At 43.3% G+C, this 24,784-nt stretch overlaps 1 protein-coding gene across 1 annotated transcript in view; it reads left to right on the top strand.

The window, feature by feature from the left end:
* The window catches only part of SAMD12 (sterile alpha motif domain containing 12), a 670,300-nt gene that overhangs the window by 24,260 nt on the left and 621,256 nt on the right, over positions 1 to 24,784 (top strand). Inside the window, exon 2 of the mRNA XM_030218342.1 lies at positions 15,126 to 15,304. Coding sequence (XP_030074202.1) covers positions 15,126 to 15,304 — 179 coding nt within the window. The remainder of the gene's footprint in view (positions 1 to 15,125; positions 15,305 to 24,784) is intronic.

The raw sequence follows: 24,784 nt of genomic DNA, 5'->3' as shown, positions 1-24,784 counted from the left end.
TAAGAAGAAGGAAAAGCACATAAACAGAAACATTTCTCATCTCTTTTGATATTTTAGCCTTTCACAGCTTCAGTTCCTTATGCTTTCTATCTTTCTAAGATTCAGGCAGGGCCAAGGTGACCTTTTAGCCATGCACTCTTCTCCCTCATTGCCAGTGCTAGTGCATCCCACACTCTCTTGACAGGAAGTCCTTCGTCTGGGGGAGGACGGAAAGCAGCTGTGCTTGAGTGCTGCCTTCTGCTTTCCCCCAGTGCATTGCTTCCCAGAAACAGTGCTCCCCCAGAAGCAGTGCTTCCCAAGGCAGCATCTTCTAACTGGCCTGGGAAGTGGTGCAACGGTGGTGGTGGCAGCAGGAGGAGAATACTGGACACAGAAGCAGGGTAAGGAAGAAAGACGAGATGATGCTCTCCTAATGCACTGCTGCCCGCTAAATGCTGCTGGGCACCCAGATATCATTTTAGAATACTAGCATAAGTTGGCATTTGCATGATAACATTTAGTCGCTCCCACTTACGCTATGTCAATACCAGGCATACATTTATTTATTTATTTATTACATATATACCCCGCGCTTTCCCACTCAAAGCAGGTTCAATGCGGCTTAAATGCACGTTAAGGCCAAAATTCTATATATGGTGCAGAAAAATCACACCAATAAAATTTTGCACTAAGGGCTACTCAATAAACGGCACTCAGAGTTTGGTGCCATTTATAGATTAGCATTTGCCGGGATCCGCTCCCAATTTTAGGCTCAAGGATAACCACCAAGTAAAACCTGGTGCAAATTTCCACACCTAAATTATGCGTGGATCTCCCTGCATGTAAATTCCAGGAACACCTCAAGCTGCCCATGCCTGTCCCATGGCTGCACCCCCTTTTCAGATCCACCTGTAAAATTTACGTGCAGATTCCAGTGCCCCAAAATGTGCATGCAAATTATAATCCATGTCAATTAGTGCCAATAATTGACTATTAGCGCCCAATTATTGGCGCTGATTGGCTTGTTATTAAATTAAGCTGCGTGCAGAATTTGGGTGCATGCCCAAATTTCCTCACACAATTTTGAGCACCATACATAGAATTAGGTCGTAGCACTTTAGTATGTAATTGCAAATATTCTATAACCTGTGCATGTAACTGTTTCACACCCATGCCTTGCCCATGCATCTCCCCCTGTTCACATCCCCTTGTATTTACATGCTATACAACTTGCACACTTATAGAATACCACTGAGTGCACGCCTAGTGAAACCCCTCAATAAAGAGGTTTTCATTAGGACCTGGTTTGTGTGTTAAACCAGCTAGCATTTTGGTTTGTGAAATTTCTCCATCAGTTTTGATGAGACATGTCTGTATGTTAAAGACAGGCTGTCAGTGAAATATATCGTTTTCTCTTCTCCATAGCAACCTGTGCTTGGGAGGAGGGGGAGTACCTTTCCTGAGTACAGAAAAAAAAATAAAGAGTGATGTCTTGGCTCGGGGGGGGGGGGGGGGGGGGGGGATCTGTGAAACATGTCAGGAGTGCAGGTCACAGACCACAGAAGAGTAGAAAATCTTCAGAGAGTTAAATGCATACATGTGTTTGAGTTTTCCTGGGGGAAAGGGAAGGAAATCTTACCCACTAAAACCTTTTCACCTTAGGTTCCATACATATAAGGAACTGATGGAGCTCATCCAGGGGGCTCCTCTCAAGTCAGGCCCCCGAATCCAGGGATGTTTCTAAGGGGTTGTTACAGTAGCCCTTACACATGTGTTAGTATTCTATTCATTTATTTTCACTGTTTATATACCACCTAGACCTAAGCAGTTTACAATTTCTTTACAGGTACTGGCACCATCTAAGTAGTATATTGTACCCAGGGTTACATGGAGCTGTAGAGGGAATTGAACCTGGTTTCCCAGGATCTCAACCCACTGCTGACTGTTAGGCATCAGCAGGAATCAAACCTGGTTCCACAGGTCCGCAACCTGCTGCACTAACCAGTAGGACACTCCGCCTCTCTATAACCTGAGCATACCAATGGTGCTTATGTTTAGACACTAAGGTCATAAAATTAAGGGGTATCTGTGGGTCAGTGAGAGTATTTCAGAGTGCAATGCCTAGAGAATGAACGCACCCCTCGATAAAGTCTCTTATCATCTTTAAAAAAAAAAACTTTTTCTGTGTCCAGTGTTGGCACACCCATACAATCAGGTTTTCAGGATATTCACAATGAATATGCATGAGACAGATTTGTATATGAAGGAAGCCATGCATGCAGATCTATCTCAGGCATATTCATTTTGGAGATCCTGAAAACCCAACTGGCTGGGTGTTCCCAAGGACTGGTTTGAGAACCATTGATCTATTCTATAAGGTCCATATTAACTTTATGTATTTATTTATTTATTGCATTTGTATCCCACATTTCCCCACCTATTTGCAGGCTCAATGTGGCTTACATAATAACCGTGTTGGCGATTGCCAGTTCCAGTATAGCAGATACAGAGTGACAATGTAGAAGGTTCATGTAGGATAGACACATCAGGTAATAAGGAGGAAGGATTGAGTTGTGATCAGTTCGAGTCTTAGTTTCATTGTGTTGCGGGATTGAGGCATTTAAGTTGGGTCATCAGGGTATGCCTTTTTGAATAAGTTAGTTTTTAGTGAATTCCGAAAGTTTGATAGGTTGTGCGTTGTTTTCAAGGCATATGGTAGTGCGTTCCATAGTTGTGTGCTTATAAAGGAGAAGTTGGATGCATAGGTTGATTTGTATTTAATTCTTTTGCAGCTTGAGTGGTGTAGGTTTAGGTATGTGCGTGTTGATCTTGTAGTGTTTCTGGCTGGAAGGTCAATGAGGTCTGTCATGTATCCCGGGGTCTCCCCATAGATGATTTTATGCACTAGAGTACAGATTTTGAAGGCAATCCGTTCTTTGATCGGGTGCCAATGTAGTTTTTTGTGTAGGGGTTTGGCGCTTTCATATTTCGTTTTTCCAAAAATCAGTCTGGTTGTGGTGTTTTGAGCAGTTTGGAGTTTCTTTATGATTTGTTCTTTACATCCTGCGTAGATTGCATTACAATAGTTTAGGTGACATTAGTATCATTGATTGTACCAAGTTGCGGAATATTGCCCTTGGGAAGAAAGGTTTTATTTGTTTGAGTTTCCACATTGATTGGAACATTTTCCTTGTTGTAGTTTTCGATTGGGTTTCTAGCGTGTGGTTTCGGTCGATGGTAACTCCAAGAAATTTTAGGTTGTCAGAAACAGGAGGGTGTAGTCTGGGGTGTTAATATTGTTGGGTTTGTTGGTATTGTATTGGGATGTGAGGCCGAGACAGTGTGTTTTCTCTGCGTTATGATATACAATCATAGCATACACTGATTTATTTTCCCCAGTTCTTTCCCAATGATCATTCTGTAAGAATGTAAGAAATGCCATGTTGTGTCAGACCAAGGTCCGTTGAGCCCTGCATCTCATCTCCAACAGTGGCCTGGATCCCAAAAGTAGATTTATTTCCCATAATTCCTTGTCAGGGATGAACAGTGGCTCTCCCAAGTCTGTCTAGGGCCTCCAGGAAAGATTTGACAGGGGGACCTCACAACTGCCAAAAACAGAGAGTCTTTTATGTGGTGCTCCAATTAAACTTTGCTGAAAACTTCTGCAAAACAGATATTTGCTTTGAGGTAGGCTTTCTTCCATAAGTGTACAGCATTGATTAAACTCTGTCTTGATACATTAAAAATAGATACAACTCTTTCATTTGTGTCTGTGAGTCCTTTTTATTCCTACTGGTTCTTTAAAATTTATGGTTTTCCAGGTGCTGGTTAAACTTAGTCCCTCTGAACTGAGCTTCTAGTTTAAATATGCAGGGACTGATTTTCTTCACCTCACAAACTCTTTCTAGATGGGAATTTCCCATGTAGTGCTTTTTTTCCCTTTCTTTAAGGTTTTATGGGGGCTGTCACACTACTTCTATCCTCTTGTCATGGAGCTAAATTCTCCAAACTCACATCACAGCCAGGCAGAGAGGTAGGTAAAATCCTCTGTCTCTCACATGTAGTTCATGAAGGACAAACTTAAAAGTGACTCATGTGAATGAAGTACTGGCCAAAGGGGCGTAGCCAGACCTCGGCGGGAGGGGGGTCCAGAGCCCGAGGTGGGGGCACATTTTAGCCCGCTTCCCCCAGCCGCCGATGCTCCTCCCGCCACCGCTGACCCCCCCGCCACTTTCGACTACCCCCTACCGCCACCGCCGACCCTCCCCCATCGCCGCTGCCGCCAGGTACCTTTGCTAGCGGGGGTCCCCAACCCCCAGCAGCCGAAGTCTTCTTCAGCGCCAGTCTCCGGTGCGTTCACTGATCTGTTTCTGTGAGTCCTGACTCTTGACGTCCTGCATGCACGTCCTGCAACCCTGCCAGCAAAGGTACCTGGTGGCGGCAGCGGGAGGGGGTCAAAAGTGGCGGAGAAGGGTTGGTGGAGGGAGGAGGTAGAAAGTAGAGGGAGCCAGGGCTAAATCTGTAGGCGCCCATGCCCCCGTGGCCCCCCCTGAAAGAGACTGAAGCAAAAGAATGCACTGATTTTTCCACAACAAAGCACACAAAGGGATCTGTAGCTTATACAGGGTTTGGTAGAACCATTGTAGCCATCCCAGATGGGTGGGGATGCTGAAGACAAATGGTTTACACCTACTCGCTACATTAAAGAGGTATGGTCCTGCTGCTAGAAGCACATTCTGTTTGTGAGTCTCAAAACAGATCCTTACAGAATGAACAGCAATTAACTCAAACACAAAACTATAGTGGGGAAATGCAGAGTTACTTCAGCAACCACAAGTACAGTAAACCAGAACCTGACACATGATTGGTTAAGGAAAGGTGAATTTACATCTAAAGAGGAAAGATTGATAACTACAATACAAGATAGTGGATTGTAGACAAAATGGTTCACAGCCAGTACAGAACCCCCCCCCCCCCCCTGAAAAACAGACATATACAGACTTTCGTAACACTAAATAAGAAATGGTCACATACCTCATTGATGGGTGTGGTATGTTGACATCTGACAAACTGATATAATCCCCTGTTGGGGTTTACTATGAAAGTAAGTCTCTGGGGACAGTCACTGGGGGGAGTGACCGGGAGGTCCCTGGGTGGGAGGAAGCCCAGTCCAAGTGGAGTAGTTTTGAAATAAAATGCAGAAAGATAGTGCCCTGAGACTGAAGAGTGACAGGGGGAGGAGGCTGGAAGGAGATACAGGTAATACTTTGCCTTTTAGGGGTGTCTTTGGTTGCATGATGGTCCCCTGACACTGACCTGGAGGAGTAAGGGGAATCCTAATTAAGAGAAGTAAAACCATTGGCTGTAAAGGATAGTTGTGGCTCAGTAAAGTGGCACCTGTGAAGGAGGAGAGCTACGGGTGGGCAGAGGAGAGACCCAGCCCAGGAGTGTGGGATAGGAGCCAGGGAATGCCCATCCCAAGACCAGGGTGAATGCAATGGAAATGTCACCTTGGAGGGAGGTCAGGCCACAGGGGGATCTGGAACTGAGAATATGGCACAGCCTTTGGGACACTATTCACGGGATAGACATGAATAGGAGTCTGTAAAAAGTGTATATAGTCCTGATGAAAAGTACCTGTAAATATATCCAATGGGGAAAATACAGAAGTTCCCCTGTGGAACATCAGAAGGATTGGAGGTTTAAAAGCTTTGAAATCAATGGTGGAGAGCTGAAATGGATTGATGTTCCTGCAGTTGCAGAATTAAAGAATAAAGTTTGAGTTTGCATGAGCTGCTGACTTCCATGTGTTCATTGGACTTCAAGAATATAAGTAACTACCAAGTCTGCCTAATCTAACAGCCAGTCTTGTTTCCTACTGTTTGCTTTGGACTTGATTTTGGGTTTCCTGGAGGAGAAGTGGGTAATCCCACCCGCTAATGCTTCCTTTCCCAAGCCAATGAGGGACCGACGGAGACTGGCCTCGGGGGGCTCCAACCAGGTCAGACCCCGAATCCAGGAGCACCCAAGTGAAGGGGCGTTAAACTGAATACAGAAAGGCATAATAAAGACATCTTCTAGGGGATGAAATGTGCTATGTAAACACTGGCACATTGCTGTGCCAGAAAAACTCAGGTTTCATTACCCTGAAAATATAGTGGAGAATGAGGAAGTTATGATCACCTGGGAAATTCCTGTTCTCACAGATATAGAGCAGGCTACAAGGAAACTAGACACTGGTAAGGAAGAAAAGTACAAGAACAGCATTAATAGAAGTTAGCACCAAGAGCTAGATTCAATAAACGACATCCAAAGATAGGCATGGGATGATCTACACTAAGATAAGGAAACTTAATGCTGACAAGACTAAGATATTGTGGTTTAGTAATTTGACCTTAAATATTCAACTATCTGTACCATTGCATTCCATCATGGGAATAACTAGTGAAGTAATTAAATTTGCCAGTGATACAAAGTTATTCCAAGTTGTTAAATCAGAAGAGGATTGTGAAAAATTGCAAGAGCACCTTACGAGACTGGAAGACTGGGTATCCAAATGACATTTAATGTGAACAAGTGCAAACTGATGCATGTGGGAAAAAGGAACCCAAACTATAGCTACGTGATGGAAGGTTCCACGCTAGGAGTCATCACCCAGGAAAAAGACCTAGGTGTCATTGTTGATGATATGTTGAAACCCTCTATTCAGTGTGCAACAGCAGCTAAGAAAGCAAATAAAATGTTAGAAATTATTAGGAAAAGAATGGAAAACAAAACTGAAAATATAATAATGCTTTTGTATTGCTCCGTGGTGCAACCTCAGCTTGAATGCTGTGTGCAATTTTGGTCCCTGCATCTCAAAAAAGATACAGCAGAATTAGAAACAGTACAGAGAAGGGCAATAAAAATGATAAAGGGGGTGGGATGACTTCCCTATGAGGAAAGGCTAAAGAGGCTATGGTTGTTCAACTTTGAGAAGAGACAGCTGAGGGGAGATAGAGATGTATAAAATACTGAGTGGAGTGGAACGGGTAAATGTGAATCGTTTATTTACTCTTTCCAAAAATACAAGGACCAGGGGTCATGCAATGAAGCTACTAAGTAGTACATTTAAAACAAATTGGAGAAAATATTTCTTTACTAAATGTGTAATTAAACTCTGGAATTCATTGCCAGAGAATGTAGTAAAAGCAGTTAGTTTAGCAGGGTTTAAAATAGATTTGGATAATTTCCTAAAAAAATTCCATAAACCATTATTAATCTGGACTTGTGAAAATTCATTTCTTATTTCTAGGATAAGCAGCATAAAATCTGTTTTACTCTTTTGGGATCTTGCCAGGTACTTGTGATCTAGATTGGCTACTGTTGGAATCAGGATACTGGGCTTGATGGACCTTCTGTCTGTCCCAGTATGGCAATGCTTAGGTTCTTATGTTCAGTTGTTCAAATCTCCAGAGTTTTGGGAGTGATTCTTGATTCAAACCTTTCTTTTGAACTCCAGATTAATAGTTTAATTAGGTGAATATTTTATAAATTCAAACGGTTAAGACTGATTCGTCCCTACTTTTTTATGAAAAACAATTTGCTCGACTGGTTCAAGCTTTGATCCTCTCTGAACTGGATTACTGTAACTCTGTTTATATTAGTATTGCAGATTACAGAAGAAACTTGCAGGCTTATTTTCGAAAGAGAAGGGTGCCCATCTTCCAACACAAATCGGGAGATGGGCGTCCTTCTCTCAGGGTCGCCCAAATCGGCATAATCGAAAGCCGATTTTGGATGCCCTCAACTGCTTTCTATCGCGGGGACGACCAAAGTTTATGGGGGCGTGTCGACAGCGTAGTGAAGGCGGGACTGGGGCGTGTTTAAGAAATGGGCGCCCTCGGCCAATAATGGAAAAAAGAAGAGGGTCCCTGACGAGCATTTGGCCGACTTTACTTGGTCCATTTTTTCTTGTGACCAAGCCTTGAAAAGGTTGCCGAACTGACCAGATGACCACCAGAGGGAATCGGGGATGACCTCCCCTTACTCCCCCAGTGGTCACCAACCCCCTCCCACCCTAAAAAAAAACAAAAAAGTTTTTTTGCCAGCCTCAAATGTCATACCCAGCTCCCTGACAGCAGTATGCAGGTTATTGGAGTAGTTTTAGTGGGTACTGCAGTGCACTTCAGACAGTGAGCCCTCAAAACCCACCAGAAACCCACTGTACCCACATGTAGATGCCCCCCTTCATTTCTTAGGGCTATGATAGTGTTGTACAGTTGTGGGGAGTGGGTTTTGGGGGGGGGTTGGGGGGCTCAACACCCAAGGTAAGGGAGCTATGCACCTGGGAGCAATTTATGAAGTCCACTGCAGTGCCCCCTAGGGTGCCCGGTTGGTGTCCTGGCATGTCAGGGGGACCAGTGCACTACGAATGCTGGCTCCTCCCATGACCAAAGGGCTTGGATTTGGTTATTTATGAGGTGATCGTCCTCGGTTTCCATTATCGCCAAAAACCGGGGCCGACCATCTCTAAAGATAACCATCTCTAAGGTCGACCTAAATGTTGAGATTTGGGCTTCCCCAACCATATTATTGAAACGAAAGATGGACGCCCATCTTGTTTCGATAATACGGGTTTCCCTGCCCCTTCACGGAGCTGACCTGTGAGGACGTCCTCAGGAAAACTTGGGCACCCCGTTCGATTATGCCCCTCTTAGTCTATTGTAAAATACAGCTGCCAGGATGATTTTTAAACTTGGGAGATACGATAGTGTTATACCCCTCTTAGTTGCTCTTCACTGGCTTCCAGTTGAAGAAAGTAAAGGAATGAAAAACAAAAATGAGAATGTTATATAGCCTTTGTACCACTCCATGGTGCAACCACACCTCAAATACTGTATGCAGCTCTGGTTACCACAGCTCAAAAAAGGCTAAAGCGGCTAGGGCTCTTCAGCTTGGAGAAGAGATGGCTGAGGTGAGACACTGAATGGTGTGGAATGGGTAGATGTGAATCACTTATTTATGCTTTCCAAAAATACTAGGACTAGGGAGCACGCAATAAAGCTAATAAATAGTACATTTACAACAAACCAGAGAAAATATTTCTTCACTCAAAATGTAAAAATATGTAGGGCTAAATACTCAAAATGTCATCACACTCCCAATTTAGGAGCATGAAAAGTGGGCATAAACAGGTAGATTTAGGGTAGAGAAAAAGTGTTATAAAGAATCCAGGGACCAGTGACTATTCTGTAATACATGTTGAGATGGAAGATCCACAAGTATTAATACCTGTAAATGCAGAAACTAAGAAAATATGGCAGAAAAATAAAAGAAATTATCCCAGTTGTATTGAGAGCCATCAACCTGATTAACAAGAAATATCAAGGGTATCAATATTGCATATGCATAGTACCTATTGAAGTTCAGAGGAAGGCTCTTTGGAACAATGCAAGTGCTGAGGCAAGGATTAACAGTGAATCTGAGAGATTAAGATAATCTCTAACATGCCCTGGCACAGAAGTGAAGTTCATTCCTGTCATTGTATATACAAAATAAACCCATTTGTAGACATTACCCTGAGAGACCTGTTTTGGTGACAAGAGGATTTAGAGAATGATGGCAGAAGGGAGATGGCAGTGAAGTTTGGAGTAGAGAAGTTGGACACCCTGTCCTGAGTTCCAAGAAGTTACCCAATTACTTTGGAGTTTAAGTGAAAGGAAAACTACTTTGACAGCGGGTGTGTGTGTGTGGGGGGGGGGGGGGGGGGGGGGGGGGTTGCCAGTGGTTGGTGAGGAGCCCAGGAGAGAGAAGCTCAGGAGCACCTGTGGATCCATATCACAGTTCAGGTCCCCAGCAGGGTCCAATGACAACAGCCTCCCTCATCCATCAGAGCTAAGACAATAATGAAGACTGAAACAAGCAGGATGAGATTAGGAGGTGATGGTTCCAGGGGCCCTTAAGAAGGTGGGAGTCCTGATGCTAAACCTAGACTGCATTTGGTTTTCTAAGAGCAACCAAGGAGAACAACAGGGGCCTGAAGATGCGAGGACCTAGAAGCACAGAAAGTATAACAGGATGGATTAATGCTTTTGGAGTTTTCTGAAGATGCTCAATAGCTAGCTGTGTATCAGAATTTAAAAAAAATGGAATGAACTGTTTTGTCTATTGTCATGAATCGGTACAGTGAACTTTCTTTACTATTTGAACACTATGGGGTCATAAAGTACAATAAGATTTAGATGCCAAAATGCAGCACACTGAGTGCAAATGTTATAATGGCATCTGGGTGCCTAGATTCTGTTATAGAATACTAGTGTAAGTTGGCATTTACAGGCAACATTTAGGTGCACCTGCTTATACCATGTCAATAGCAGGTGTAAATACATACATATTCAATTTGGATATCCTGAAAACCTGACTGTCTGGATATACCCCAAGGACTGAGTTGGGAACCGCTGATCACCATAAGGCTCTTATAAACATTAACTCTTGGTATATTTAGTGCCACCCTCAACTCCCTCCTCAAAGTGCCCTCTGCTCCCACCCCACCCCTCACTCTCTCCTCAATCACTGGCTGACTACTTCCGCGACAAGGTCCAGAAGATCAACCTCGAATTCACCACTAAACCTTCTGCTTCTCCTCCTCATCATCCTATAACCCACTCCCTCAACCAACCAACCCAGGCCTCCTTCTCCTCTTTTCCTGATATCACCGAAGAGGAAACCGCCCATCTTCTCTCCTCCTCGAAATGCACCACCTGTTCCTCAGACCCCATCCCCACCAACTTACTTAACACCATCTCTCCTACTATCACCCCCCCCCCCATCTGCCATATCCTCAACCATATCGACACCCAGCTTTATCTCTCCACACCAGACATCACTGCGGAAATCCAGGCCAAAGTATCGGCCTGCTTATCCGACATTGCTGCCTGGATGTCCAACCGCCACCTGAAACTGAACATGGCCAAGACCAAACTTCTTGTCTTCCCACCCAAACCCACTTCTCCTCTCTCTCCACTCTCTATCTCAGTTGATAACACTCTCATTATCCCCGTCTCATCTGCCCGCAACCTCGGTGTCATCTTCGACTCCTCCCTCTCCTTCTCTGCGCATATCCAGCAGATAGCCAAGACCTGTCGCTTCTTCCTCTATAACATTAGCAAAATTCACCCTTTCCTCTCTGAGCACACCACCCGAACTCTCATCCACTCTCTCATTACCTCTCGCCTTGACAACTGCAACCTACTCCTCACTGGTCTCCCACTTAGCCATCTATCCCCCCTTCAGTCCGTTCAGAACTCTGCTGCACGTCTTATCTTCCGCCTGGACCGATATACTCATATCACCCCTCTCCTCAAGTCACTTCACTGGCTTCCAATCAGGTACCGCATACAGTTCAAGCTTCTGCTACTAACCTACAAATGCATTCGATCTGCAGCCCCTCCTTACCTCTCAACCCTCATCTCCCCTTAGTTCCTACCCGTAACCTCCACTCTCAAGACAAATCCCTCCTTTCAGTACCCTTCTCCACCACTGCCAACTCCAGGCTCCGCCCTTTCTGCCTCGCCTCACCCCATGCGTGGAACAAATGAGCCCATACGCCAAGCCCCCTCTCTCTGCCCATCTTCAAATCATTGCTCAAAAACCCACCTCTTCAATGTCGCCTTCGGCACCTAACCACTACACCTCTACTCAGGAAATCTAGACTGCCCCAACTTGACATTTCGTCCTTTAGATTGTAAGCTCCTTTGAGCAGGGACCGTCCTTCCTTGTTAATTTGTACAGCGCTGCGTAACCCTAGTAGCGCTCTAGAAATGTTAAGTAGTAGTAGTAGTAGTGCTGGGAGATTAGTTAGAAATTGTAAGGGGGTATATGTGTGGTTTGGTCATGGCCTAGGCAAGTCAAAAATATACAGATATATTCTCCAATTCATAAAGAGAATGCAAGCATATTACCTAATATTTCCATGTGGGGATTTACAGCTGCTCCTTGGCACACAAAGGTTTTTAAAAAGTACTTGTTCTGGCCAACCTGTTAACAGAAGGGATTAAGGGATTTATCCTCCCTAATCCCCTCTCGTTTATTCCCCTCTAAAAAAAAAAAGGATTGTGGTCTCTGTAATTAGCAGAATTCACACATATAGTTTTGCAAAATAGCTGACATACAAGTATAGATACCGACACACATGTAAGATACAAAAATGCCACCTTATATATGTCACTACGTCCATGTCCCAGTGATAAGAATATTATAACAGAGTGTTCATGCTGCTTATGGGATTTGTGTAATGCACTTACATAATGCACATTATAATTGCCAAATCCTGGGGGAGCTGAGGCCGATGCCAGACAGACTTCTACAGTCTGTGTCCTGCCAATGGCAAAAAGACAGGTGAAGCTTCAGCAACTCCAATGCTATATGTTAATGTTAATGTTATTTTCCCCTCAACATCTAAAAATAAGATCCGAGTGGATTACAATTCAAAATAAAACCAGTCCATAAAACTGGGAGCTCACAAAATATAATAATTGAATTAGTATAAATAAAAACATAGCATCAACAATTAATTAGAAAGCACAAATTTTCTAAACAGATTTGTCTTTAAAAGTTTGCAAAAAGGTAAGTAATGTAATTGAGATTTCACCAGGATTGGCAGAGAATTCCAAGTTTGAGAGACTTGAGAATAGAACCGTAAAATATTTCTTAGAACGTACACCCCTATAAGAAGGGAAAAGTTTAGATTATTTCAAGTGTCACACCAGGAAGTCAATATATTCAACGTGATACATATAGCTAGGGGCTATTCCTTCAAGTATCTTATGGACAAAACAGCAAAGCTTAAAAAGGATTCTAGCCTCCATTGGCAACCAGTGGAGTTTTTCATAAAATGGAGATACTCTATCAAATCTACATGCTGCAAGTGAGGATGCTGTGCAGCTTAGGGGGAGGGGAAAACATCTTGACTTGTACATTGAATACTGACAGCAATACTTAGAGATGATATATGATTATAACCAAGACTCCTTCGTGTTTGGCTGCCTATATGGTTGGCATGGTGGAGACTTGACAATCAGTGCTTAAGCATGGGTGGTTGGGGCCTGCACAGAGTGGCGGGCGTGTCTCTGGCCACCTTGTTGGGAAAACTGGATGGACCATGTGGGTCTTTATTTGCCATCATTTACTGTGATAATGTGTTACCACTATCAATCTTGTTGAGTGTGCGCGGTGTACTATAAAAGTAAATCACTGGGGGATTCTTTTGCTAAGCCATGGCAAAAAGTGGCCTGCGGTAATGTGGATGTGTGTTTTTGGTGCATGTCAGGCTTCTTTTTATCATGTCTGAGAAAAAGGACTTTTTTCAATGGGCCGGGAAAAGGGCCTGTAGTAAAATTGAAACCAGTGAGTGCCTAATTACGACCTGTCCTTAATGCAACCCATTGATTTAGCGGTAAGGGCTCACATGCTACACATGCAGTGACCGGTTGGCGCGCGCCAACTGCCGATTAACACCAGAAATGCCATGTGTGGTAGGGAATAAAAAAATAACTTGTCCCAGTGGTATGGGTGCACACCAAATCTGAAGTTACCACCAGGGGGCGCTCTAATCTGGCGGTAGTCTCGTTTTGGCACATGCTGCACGCACGTAGAGCCTACCGTGCCTTTGTAAAGGGGCCCCTATGGGCATATCAGGCTCTTAAATAGGCCTTCTTGACTCCAGAATAAGGATGCCCTCTCTCAAGAAAGTTCGGAAACATCTTTTTTATATTGAGTTTTAAATTCTTCCATAGTACAACAAATTCTTTTTAAAAATTGACTGAAAAGTAAACTTGTTTTTCGTTTGTAAGGATGGAAACTGTCAAAATGTAGAAGAGTGTTGGCACTTATGTGTGTGCATTGCTAGATTTGCTCTGTTGATTTTTCCCACGTGTATATTTGTAAAATGGCTGGTCTTTCTGCACATACCCTCACATGTATTTTAGACGAGGCTCTATGTTGGCAGATTCTTCTCTAAAACACTAGTGAAACTGAGCACAACCCAACCTAGACATCTCAGTTCCAATGACTACTTTCTATGTAAAATGGGGATCTATATGTATACAGCTACCATCATAGGCCTTCAGCCACAGCTAACAGCATCAAATGAACAACACTCAAAAGTGATGAACTATGAAAGTATGGGGCCAGCGAAAGTTTTCTTCCTTAAAGACAAATAGACAAAGTGAATGTCCATCAAAACAAAAGGAAAACAATCTTTAAAAAATTAGATTAGCAAACATAGGGGCCATTTTACAATGTTGTGGTAGAGCTACCATGGTGTTGTTGCTTGCTAATCCAACACTAGTGCCACCCCTAGCACATGCCGTTTCCAGCGCGACATAATTTTTTTTCTTTTTAGCACTGGGTTAGCGTGAGAGCCCTTATCTCCTCCTAAATAAGTTGCTTTAAGGGGTTCCCACAGAAATTGCCATGCAGCAAGCATGCATTTATCACACAGCCATTTTCTTTTTTTTTGTTGCCTTTTACCCATTTTGGTACAAGGGGCCTCAGCACGCTGCAAATCTATGCACCAATGCTACCGCAGGACCACTTTTACCACAGCTTGGTAAAAGGTGGCCGTGGTGTCCCTAAAGGGTTACACTAACTATATCTAAAGACTGTTCACAAAACAAATATTTTATAGATTATACTTCCATGTTCATTATCAAAATGATAAAGGGGATAGAGCTCCTCTTGTATGAGAAAAGGCTAAAGAGATTAGGGCACTTCAGCTTGGAAAAGAGACGGATGAGGGGAGATGTGATTGAGGTCTACAAAATGCCCCTTATAGGCAGTCATATACCTCACAAGTTTGCTATTGTTATCAATAGCATCTGTGAATGTTTGGGGTCACACAATATGGTGACTGTGCGGGGGGAGATGGCTTCGACATTTTAACATCATGCCATCTCCTGTCACAAAACCTCCTTGGCTGTACCTGCATAACTTCCAGTTGGCACCAAAGACTTGGATATTCAGTTCCATGCCCAGATAGGGCGCAGCACTGAATATCCGGGTTTACTTTAGCCAGTGATGGTCAGCATTAAATAAACACTGAATATTGACTGTACTATTATTGTCATCATTATTAATATAAAATCATATATCATTTATCCCTACAGCTGTTCATTGCAATCGGAATTCAAATAACATCAATCACCGTGCCTGCACAGAAGGTGTTAACCTGCTGCTTGAAGGCGAAGGAGCAGATTCTGCACTAGTTAACCATGAAAACACTCAGAAGGTGACTGAATCTAAAGAAACTCCCAAGAGACAGCAGACAGAACCAGAAATGTCTAAGGTAAGTACAGAAAGTAAACTCGGGGTAACAAAACAATTTTATCCGAATTAATATTATGATCAGTGAAAATGGTATAAAAGATCTTTTAATAAATAAAGCTGTTTTTTCTAGTCCAGGTACGTTTTCAACTGAAATAGTAGGAACTTAGAGGAAAATAAAGAAGGTTTAAAGGTATTAAATTTTAAAAAAATGGTGGGGGAGGAGAGGGAACGGTGGCTGAAAACAGCACAGCATAGAAATGAATGACTCTATTACTCTAATCAATTTGCTGAAATGAGACATTTTCCTTGTTTACTACTCAATAAATTATATAATCAGTATGGACATTTTTCCTGGAAAAGAAACAGAGGCTTTGGTAATTGAACTGTGCCTCCATTGCTTATTGTTGCATGCGATGTGTGTGCACAGATGCTTAATAAACCTTTCCCATATCCTATGCTGTCTGTACACAGCTGTAAGCCCATGTCTGTGACAGGGTCACAGCTGTCGACATTCTTTCTTACCTGAAGAGACAAGCTGCTGAAAAAAGAGAAGCAAAATTATGTCCTCTCTAAATATACCAAACAAATCCAAAGCCAACCACATTTGCATAGCTTGATTCTCAAACATATTAGTAGGAGCTACTAGACTCTTGTTTTTAGACATGGTGGTGATGGGGGAGGAGGGTCATACTTGCGGTATCGGGTGGGGGGGGGGGGGCCTGTGAGCATGCAAATGCATGCTGGACAGAGTCTCCCCATTCCTCCCCAATGCCCTGGCAAACCCTAACGCCAGCTTCGAGCTGGCGTAGGGTTTGTTGCAGGAGCAGGACCTTTTGTTTGGCATGCTGCCCGCTGAGCATTTGGGAGGAATAGGTAATAACCCATTTAGCATGTATTTGCATGCTCATTGCATCCAGAGCCGGCAAGCTCGTTGTTACACTTGCTCGCCGGCTCTGGTCATCAGGTGGCAGCAAATGTGGGCTCTAGTACAGTGCTAATGGCCTCTAGTGCCTGCGTTACCTTTAGATCATCGGCCCCTGAGTGCGTCCCACGGTACGCTATTTTAAGATGTGCTAGGCAAGCATTAGTGCCTAACACAGCTTAGTAAAAGGGCCTCTTAGTTCTATTGATTCAGTAGTTGAAAAACCATTTCTTTCATTGTGCATGGTATATGTCCTTGTTTCCCCAAGTCGGTCCTGGAGAACCCCCTTGCCAGTCAGGTTTTCAGGATATCCACAATGAATATGCATGAAAAAGATTTGCATACAATGGAGGCAGTGTATGCAAATCAATCTCATGCATATTTGATGTGGATATCCTGAAAACCTGACTGGAAAGGGGGTTCTCCAGGACCAACTTGGGAAACACAGGTTTATGTAGTGCCTTAAAGTAAGCAAAACAGAACAAATAAAATCACTTAGTTTATTTGTTGCATTCAAAACAATCTTGGCTGTAAATAATTTTTTTGGTCATTTTTCCCCTTGTGAAAATCAACAGGGTTTAGAAAGAAGTTCCCATGTTTAGACATTTTTGAGGGTACCTAGGGGAGGATCAGTGTTATCAACCTGCTTGTAATGGATCATAAACAAGTTGTAAAAGTACATATATGCAGGGAAATTCTCTCTATATATATGGTGTCTAAGTTTAGGTGCTTCTTCTGCACGGGTTTTCAGCATAGAAAAGCCTTCTAACAGATGCAAGGTGCTGAAACGGGACAAAAATGGCAGAGCCATGCAAAAACACACTTATCCACCCATTTATAAAGAGGGCGCACTGATAGGAGAGACATAGGCGGGTCAGGATGAATGTTCCCTCTAAGCGGAGCACATGAGCAATCGCTCAAACATTTTAGAAGCCTTGCTCACTGATTTTACATGGCTGCTCACAAAAAATGGGGCGGGGGGGGGGGGGGGGTGTGCTATATACAGAAATGCTTTCCACTCTTGTCTCTCCCTACACCCCCCCTCGGGAACTCCGTTCTGTTGATAAATCTCTCTTATCTGTCCCTTTCTCCTCTACTGCTAATTCCAGACTCCGTTCCTTTTATCTTGCTGCACCTCACGCCTGGAATAAACTTCCTGAGCCTGAACGTCTAGCCCACTTTTTGGCCGTTTTCAAGTCCAAACTTAAAGCCCACCTCTTTACCACTGCTTTTGACTCCTAACCACTACTCACTTGCCCTGTCCTTTTATTCTGACCTCTTTATTCCCTTACCCTTAATTGTTCTGGCTGTCTGCCTGTCTTATCTAGATTGTAAGCTTTTTGAGCAGGGACTGTCTTTTTTGTGTATGGTGTACAGCGCTGCGTATGCCTTGTAGCACTATAGAAATGATAAGTAGTAGTAGTAGTAATACTGGTGCTCAAAAATTGTTGTTTTTTTAAAATTTGTTGCTCACATGAAAAAAAAAATTACACACACCAGGCCACTCCTTAGAGGAAACATGGGTCAGGAGCACTCCCTTAAGATTTGCACAGTGTTATAGAATACTGCGGATCTATGCCCAACTTACTCGCTGAGATTTACACCTGATTTCAGTTGGTGTAACTCCTCACGCACAAAGTTGAGCATGGATCCTATATAGTGCACCTGGGGGAACTACCACCCGGCTACCGCGTACCCTGGGTGGTAATTCCATTTTTGACACGCATCCAAAACACGGAGTAGAAAATATTTTCTACTGAGTGGCGCCTACTCGGCAGTAATCAGCAGTATATGCATTCAGATGCTTACTGCCCGGTTAGCGCATGAGACCTTACTGCCAAGTCAATGGGTGGTGGTAAGGTCTCAGGCCGAAAAAGGATTCACGCTGGTTTTAATTTTGCCGTGCGTCCATTTTCGGTCAGAAGAAAAGGCCTTTTTAAGCGCCTTATATAAAATCTGGCCCTATTCAGTATTCTATAGAAGGCAGTGTTCCCAGAACACCTGTTATAGAATACCATTCAGTACAGTTTTTTGTCGGTGCCAAATTTTGACCACTACATACTGAATCCAGCTCCTAAGGAGTAAGTCTGTAAAATCATACATGCATTTTACACATCCCTTGCACATGTAAGTACAGGGAAAAATAGCACCTACGTGTGTGCGTGCCCTAAACGCTTTTCTATTAGGAAGCGGGTAAATGCAAAGGAATGCATATACATGAGAGGAAGAAGGTTGGAACATTGTTGTCAGAATACTCTCAGTTATGCCCTTGCTGCACTTGTTTGCTCGCAGTTACACCAGGTCTAGGTGTGGAGAGGGTGGAGGTGAATCGATTTTTCACTCGTTCAAAACAAAGACCAGGGAGCACTCAATGAAATTGCATGGAAATGCTTTTAAAATAAATAGGAGGAAACATTTTTTCACTCAAAGAATAGTTAAGATCTGGATCTCTTTCTTGAGGATATGGTAACATCGGTTAGCGTATCTGGGTTTAAAAAAAAGGTTTGAACAAGTTCCTGGAGGAAAAGTCCATAGGCTGTTATTGAGATGGGCATGGGGGAAGCCAGTGCTTGCCCTGAAATTGGTAGCATGGAATGGTGTTACTAATTGGGTTTCTGCCAAGTACTTGTAACCTGGATTGGACACTGTTGGAAGCAGGATACTGGGCAAGATGGACTATTGGTCTGACCCAGTATGACTAAAATGGTTCAAAGCAGGGGCATAGCCAGACTTCCGTTGGAGGGGGGTCCAGATCTCGAGGGGAGGGGACACATTTTAGCCCCCCCCCCACGCCGCCGCCCCCTCCCGCCGCCATTGTCGCCCCCCCGTCTCTGCCGACCCCCCTCCCGCCGCGAACCCGCCCCCGCCACCGCCGCCTACCTTCCGTTTTGCTGGCGGGGGACCCCACTCCTTGCCAGCCGACGTCCTCTCCGACCGTAGAACGCAGCGGCAGCCGGCAGAGAAAAGTCTTCTTCCTTGCATGCTCTCTGAGTCTGACGTCCTGCACGTCCCCCCCCCCCACCCCCCCACCCCGCTGTTTCACTCCTGGAGCACCCATTTATAGAATTGCCCTCTTGGAGTATATCAGAATGGTGAGTTTCTATGTCCTTAATATTATACTACAACAATCAGTCGCCTGCTGACTTTTGCTTGTAAGGGGATTCTGGGATGAAAGCAGCAGGCGCTGAGAGGTTTTTGGCTTCCAGAAATTTCTCATTCCTTTCACTCTCCATTCCAAAAACAGCACTCTCTTGTCTTTCTGTTCCAAATGAAGGAAAAGATTTATTAAGGGTTCATAAAAATAAAAATGAAGCAAGGGTGACTAGGACTAAAATTAGCAGCAGTCACAGTTCACACAATTCCTCACTGCTGAGGTAGATAATTGTAAACTCCACACTCCCAATTACATTCCTAACACCAAACACTCTCCAGCTGATATTCAAAATGATTTTACCAACCAGAAATGGCTGTTGACCATTTAAATCCCTTGTTCATGACTATCTGGTCTTTTTCAGTGGCAGTTGAAAAATGACAGCACTGAATTCAAAAGCAACAAACATGCGGGCATTCCAGGTGCGGAGTCAGGTTTAGTGCCAATATTCAGCCCCTCACCATATAAGTAAACCACTTAATTGGGGCCACATAAATAGCAATCCTATCTTTAAGTGGTTTGGCTTATGCAGTCAAGGGTTGAATATTGACTTTACTGGCTATATGTTAGCCATTAAAAAATTTTTTAAAAAAGGATATTCAATGCCAAAGCCTGGACAGGGCCCGGCAAAATACTCAGTGTCGCCAGCTGAATATTGGGGGGGGGGGGGGGGGGGGGGGGAGGGGAATTGTCAAATAAAAGTTTCTAACGGCTTTCCCAACATCTATCTTCCTTCCTCTTCAAAAGACACAGAGAATGACCTCTTGGGAAATGCTTCTGACTCCTCACACTCTTTTCAATAAACCATAAGCCTGCAACTCTTACCTCACTGTGACAGAACCCTCTCAGATCTGTAAAGTTTAAAAAGTTAGGCAATAGCTTTTTGACTGGTAGAATCACTAGAGATCTCTACACCCAGTGGTGTGCTGGAACAGGCTCTCACAGGCTCGCAAGAGCCGGTTGTTAAGTTTTTAAGAATTTTGAGAGCCGGTTGTTATTCAGCCCCCTGCTGAATTATCTTTTACTTTGCTGGTGGGGATGCTGAGCCCTGCCAGTCAAATAAATAGACTACTGCTGCTCCCCGCTCCTTGTTTCCAGCTCTGGGCAGCAGGCTGGGACTTCTCGAGCATGTGAGAGAAGTTCCAGCATGCTGCTCAGAGCAAGACGTTGGGAGTGGTTGCAGTCTATTTATTGGCTGCCAGCAAAGGTATGCCTAGCGTGCCCGCACGAAAGGAGGGAGGAGAGAGAGGCAAGTGTTGCTCCCCCCCCTTCGGCCACCCCTGGCTCTTCCAACTGCAGAGCTGGCTACGTCCGGAGAAAGAGCCTGTTGTTAAAAATTTACCAGCACACCCCTGTCTACACCCTCCAACTACCACACAAAAATATAAACCAAACAGTCTTCATACCTTTATCATCTAATCATAAAACAAAGCATGCGACAACAAACAAGGACGATAATGATCAGGAGCAACAACAGCAAACATGAAGAAATATTGGTCAAAAGCCTTACTAAATAGGCCTCCTTGCTACCTTCAGCATATCTTCACTTGCTGCCCCAGAGCCCAAGCACCGCACCTCTACCAGAAGCAATTTCCTTTGCCCTGCAGCAGCCGCTTTGGGGTCAGCCACTCCCTCACTCCTCACTCCTGCGGCAGGAAGGAGGTGGGGCCGGGCCCAGAGGATATTGCCACAGTCCAAAGGAAATTGGCTTGTGGTCCGGATTGTGTTACTGTGGTGCAAATTTTGAGTACCCCTGCTCTAATGGTTCTACTAAAGTAATGCACTTTGATGTCTGAATACCTTTGCAATTTCCAGAATAAAAGGGGTGCTCTCCTGACTAGTAAAGGAAATGGTATAAGCAGGACTTTTTTTTAGGGGGTACTTGGGGGTACTGAGTACTGGCACCTTTTCCATTGTCTGCTAAAATTGAACCATGGTCCCCAAGCTCAGGCTCTACACAACAATTCTGCCTTGCCATAGATTCTATGACTAGTTGCAGGGGGCCTGGCTATTGTGTTCCTCAGTGATTACCCCACCTCTGAAGGGTGGCCTGGCATTTGAGTACTGGCACCTTTTTTGCTAGCAAAAACACACTGGGTATAAGAAGAATTTGTTGGATTATTTGTAGTAAATAATTAGCAGATTTTAGTACACACAGCTTCAGCTTTAGAAATGTTAATTTCTTTCTTCATCTCTCTCTCATTCACCCCTGAATAATTCACTGCTGAGTCACTTTAAAGTTGAAGTAACAAAACATCTGTTTACTCACAGTTTGTAGTTAGATTATAATCAGACAGGCTTATATATACATATTACTATACATTTGTATTATCAGCTCCTTCCATGTGCTTAGATGGTAATGGATGCTCACACCACCATAGATCCTCTCAGGTTAGGAGAGATCATGAGCTCCATGTGCTCCATGTGCTGCATGTGCTGCATCTATCCCCCACAGGAAGTTACATAGCTGTGTGACCTCTCTAAGTAATTCACATCAGAGGTCACAGAGTAATCACAGAGAAATAATAGGTGACAGGCAATGCATGTAAAATACAATTACATTCCAACAAACCCCTTCTCATGCATAACTGTCATGCAATTATTTATTCATACAAAGTCCAAGCTTTATACGCAGATTCACAAAATGTTCTCTGGGTAACGGTTTGGTCATGATGTCAGCTGTCATCTCACTGGTGTGACAATAGTGTAGACTGATGACCCCTTCTTTCACCAACTCTCGCACGTTGTGGTATTTCGTTGCGATGTGCTTGGTGCGTGACTGAACCTTGTCATTCTGTGACAGTCGGATGCAGCTCTGATTATCTTCCATTATCTGGATTGGTCTCTGTTCAGCTATTCCGAAATCCAGCATAAGTTTTTCAATCCACATCAGTTCTCTGCACGCTTCCGATACAGCCACATATTCAGCTTCTGTAGAAGACAAACTCACAATACTTTGTTTATGACTGGCCCATGAAATTTGTACATTTCCATACATAAACACATATCCACTTGTGGATTTATAATTAGAATGATCCCCTGCCCAATCTGAATCACAGTAACATATTAGTTTTGGATTACTATTGGCTGAAATCTTTAATTTACAATCAATGGTACCCTTTAAATACCTTACCATCCTTTTAACTGCAGTCCAATCTGATTTGGTAGGTGAGCTGACCCTTCTGCTCAAAATTCCTACTGCATTTGCTATATCAGCCCTGTATGTGGTAGCTAGATATAAAAGCTTACCTATGGCTGATCTATATTGGATGTTATCTGGTAAAGGTTCTCTTACTGTTTCATCCTTCAGAAAATCAGTGATCATGGGAGTGCTTACAACTTGGGCATCTTGCATACCTAAACTTTCAATAAGCTCATTTATTTTCTGCTTCTGGCTTAGAAGATAAGAACCATCATTTTGTTTCTCAATTTCTATACCAAGATAGTATGACACATTACCCAGTTCTTTTATCTCAACATTCAGGTTTAAACACTTTACAATGTCCTTGTACTCTTGCTCACTTTTGCTTGCAATGAGCAGATCATCAACAAAAGCTAAAATGTATGCATATTGTCCATTTGTGCACCTAGTGTACAAGCATTTATCTGCTTCACCTTGCTTAAATCCTAAATTTGTCAATATTTCATGCAATTTGTCATTCCAACATTTTGCACTTTGCTTTAATCCATAAAGACCTTTGTTTAATTTACACACTAGCTGTCTTTGTTTTGTATTTATGAAACCTGTTGGCTGTTCCATGTACAAGTCTTCAGTTATATCTCCGTGAAGAAACGCTGTTTTCACATCAATGTGGTTGACTTGCATGCCTTTTGAGACTGCAATGCTCAAAAGTGTTCTAATTGTCGTGTGTTTCACTACAGGTGCAAACACTTCATCAAAATCTTCTCCATATTTTTGAAGATATCCCTTTGCCACTAATCTGGCTTTATACCTTTCCACTTTTCCTTGTGCATTCCTTTTAACTTGAATACCCATTTGCATCCTATAGCTTTCTTGCCAGGAGGTAATTTTGTAAGAATCCAAGTATTATTTTATCCAATGCATCAATTTCTTCTTGTGCAGCTTTATGCCATTCAGCAGCTTCTTCTGCTGGCATTTTCTCAATCTCATCCCATGTTAAGGGCTCTTGAGCTTCTGCTGACTTTGTTAGGTAAGACAGTCTTGGGGGTGGAACACCTTTGTTTTCCCTGGATGAGCGTCTGACAACAGGTTGGTCTGACCTTTCCGCATCCTCTAAATCTGAGAGTTCTTCTCCAATTGATTCCCCTTCTCCAACTGTACTGTCTTCTTCAATGATCCTTTCTGTGTCTGTTTCCTCTGCCTGTTCCTCGTTAGATACAGATGAGTTGCTTTCAGACATCTGCCTTGGTATGGCATTTATATACACTGGCATGTCTATTATGGTTCTAGTTTCATATTCTGGATGATAAGGCTCATCTGGGATAATCCAGCCTTTATCAACCCTTTTGTTTTCATCAAAATATGTAACATGTCTTATGCCAACAATGCCAGTTTTCAGATTCAAAATTCTATATCCTTTGTGTCCTGGAGTATAGCCAACTAAAATGCCCCTTTCTGTTGTGGAATCCAGCTTATGCCTTCTTTGCTTTGGTACATGAGCATATGCTGTACTTCCAAATGTTCTTATGTGTGACAGGTTTGGCTTCCTACCATGCCATGTCTCATGTGGTGTGCGCTCAGCGCCTTTAGTTGGCATTCTGTTTTGTAGGTACACTGCTGTGAGAATGGCTTCCCCCCATAGTCTTTTAGGGAGATTGCTATCTGACAGCATACATCTGGTCATTTCCACAAGTGACCTAAATTTTCTCTCTGCAACAGAATTTTGCTCTGGTGTATAAGCTACTGTTGTGATATGCTGAATGCCTTCTTGTTCTAGAAATGTGCGCATGCTTTGTGAAGTGAACTCACCACCATTGTCGGTCTGAAGAACCTTTGGTTTTCTTTCAAATTTATTGCTCACCATGGCTACGTATTTCTTCAGCATGTCTGTGACTTGACTTTTCTCTTTCAGCAAATAGGCCACACAGTATCTAGAGAAATCATCCAAGAATATTAGCACAAATCTGTTATTTCCCAATGATGGGATATTAAACGGTCCACATAAGTCACTGTGTATTAAGTCCAGTACTTTATTACTCCTATTTCCTGTGTATGCAGGAAATGAGGGTCTCACACCTTTTTGAGTAACACAGTCTATGCATTTCTCCATTTTACCAGCATCTGCACTTATCTGAATGCCGGTGGCCAGTTGCTTACTGTAAAGATCCTGGATCACCTTAGAATCACGATGTCCCAGGCGGCGATGCCAGATTTCCAGACTACATTTACCATCATTCTTCCTTACTTGCGCCATATGTGAGGCTTCACCTGAAATGTTCAGCTT

The sequence above is a fragment of the Microcaecilia unicolor genome, chromosome 1, assembly GCF_901765095.1.
Source record: "Microcaecilia unicolor chromosome 1, aMicUni1.1, whole genome shotgun sequence".
In the NCBI taxonomy this organism is placed as follows: Eukaryota; Metazoa; Chordata; class Amphibia; order Gymnophiona; family Siphonopidae; genus Microcaecilia; species Microcaecilia unicolor.
The sequence above is the reverse complement of the archived record's forward strand: the minus strand, read 5'-3'. Positions and strand labels throughout refer to the sequence as shown.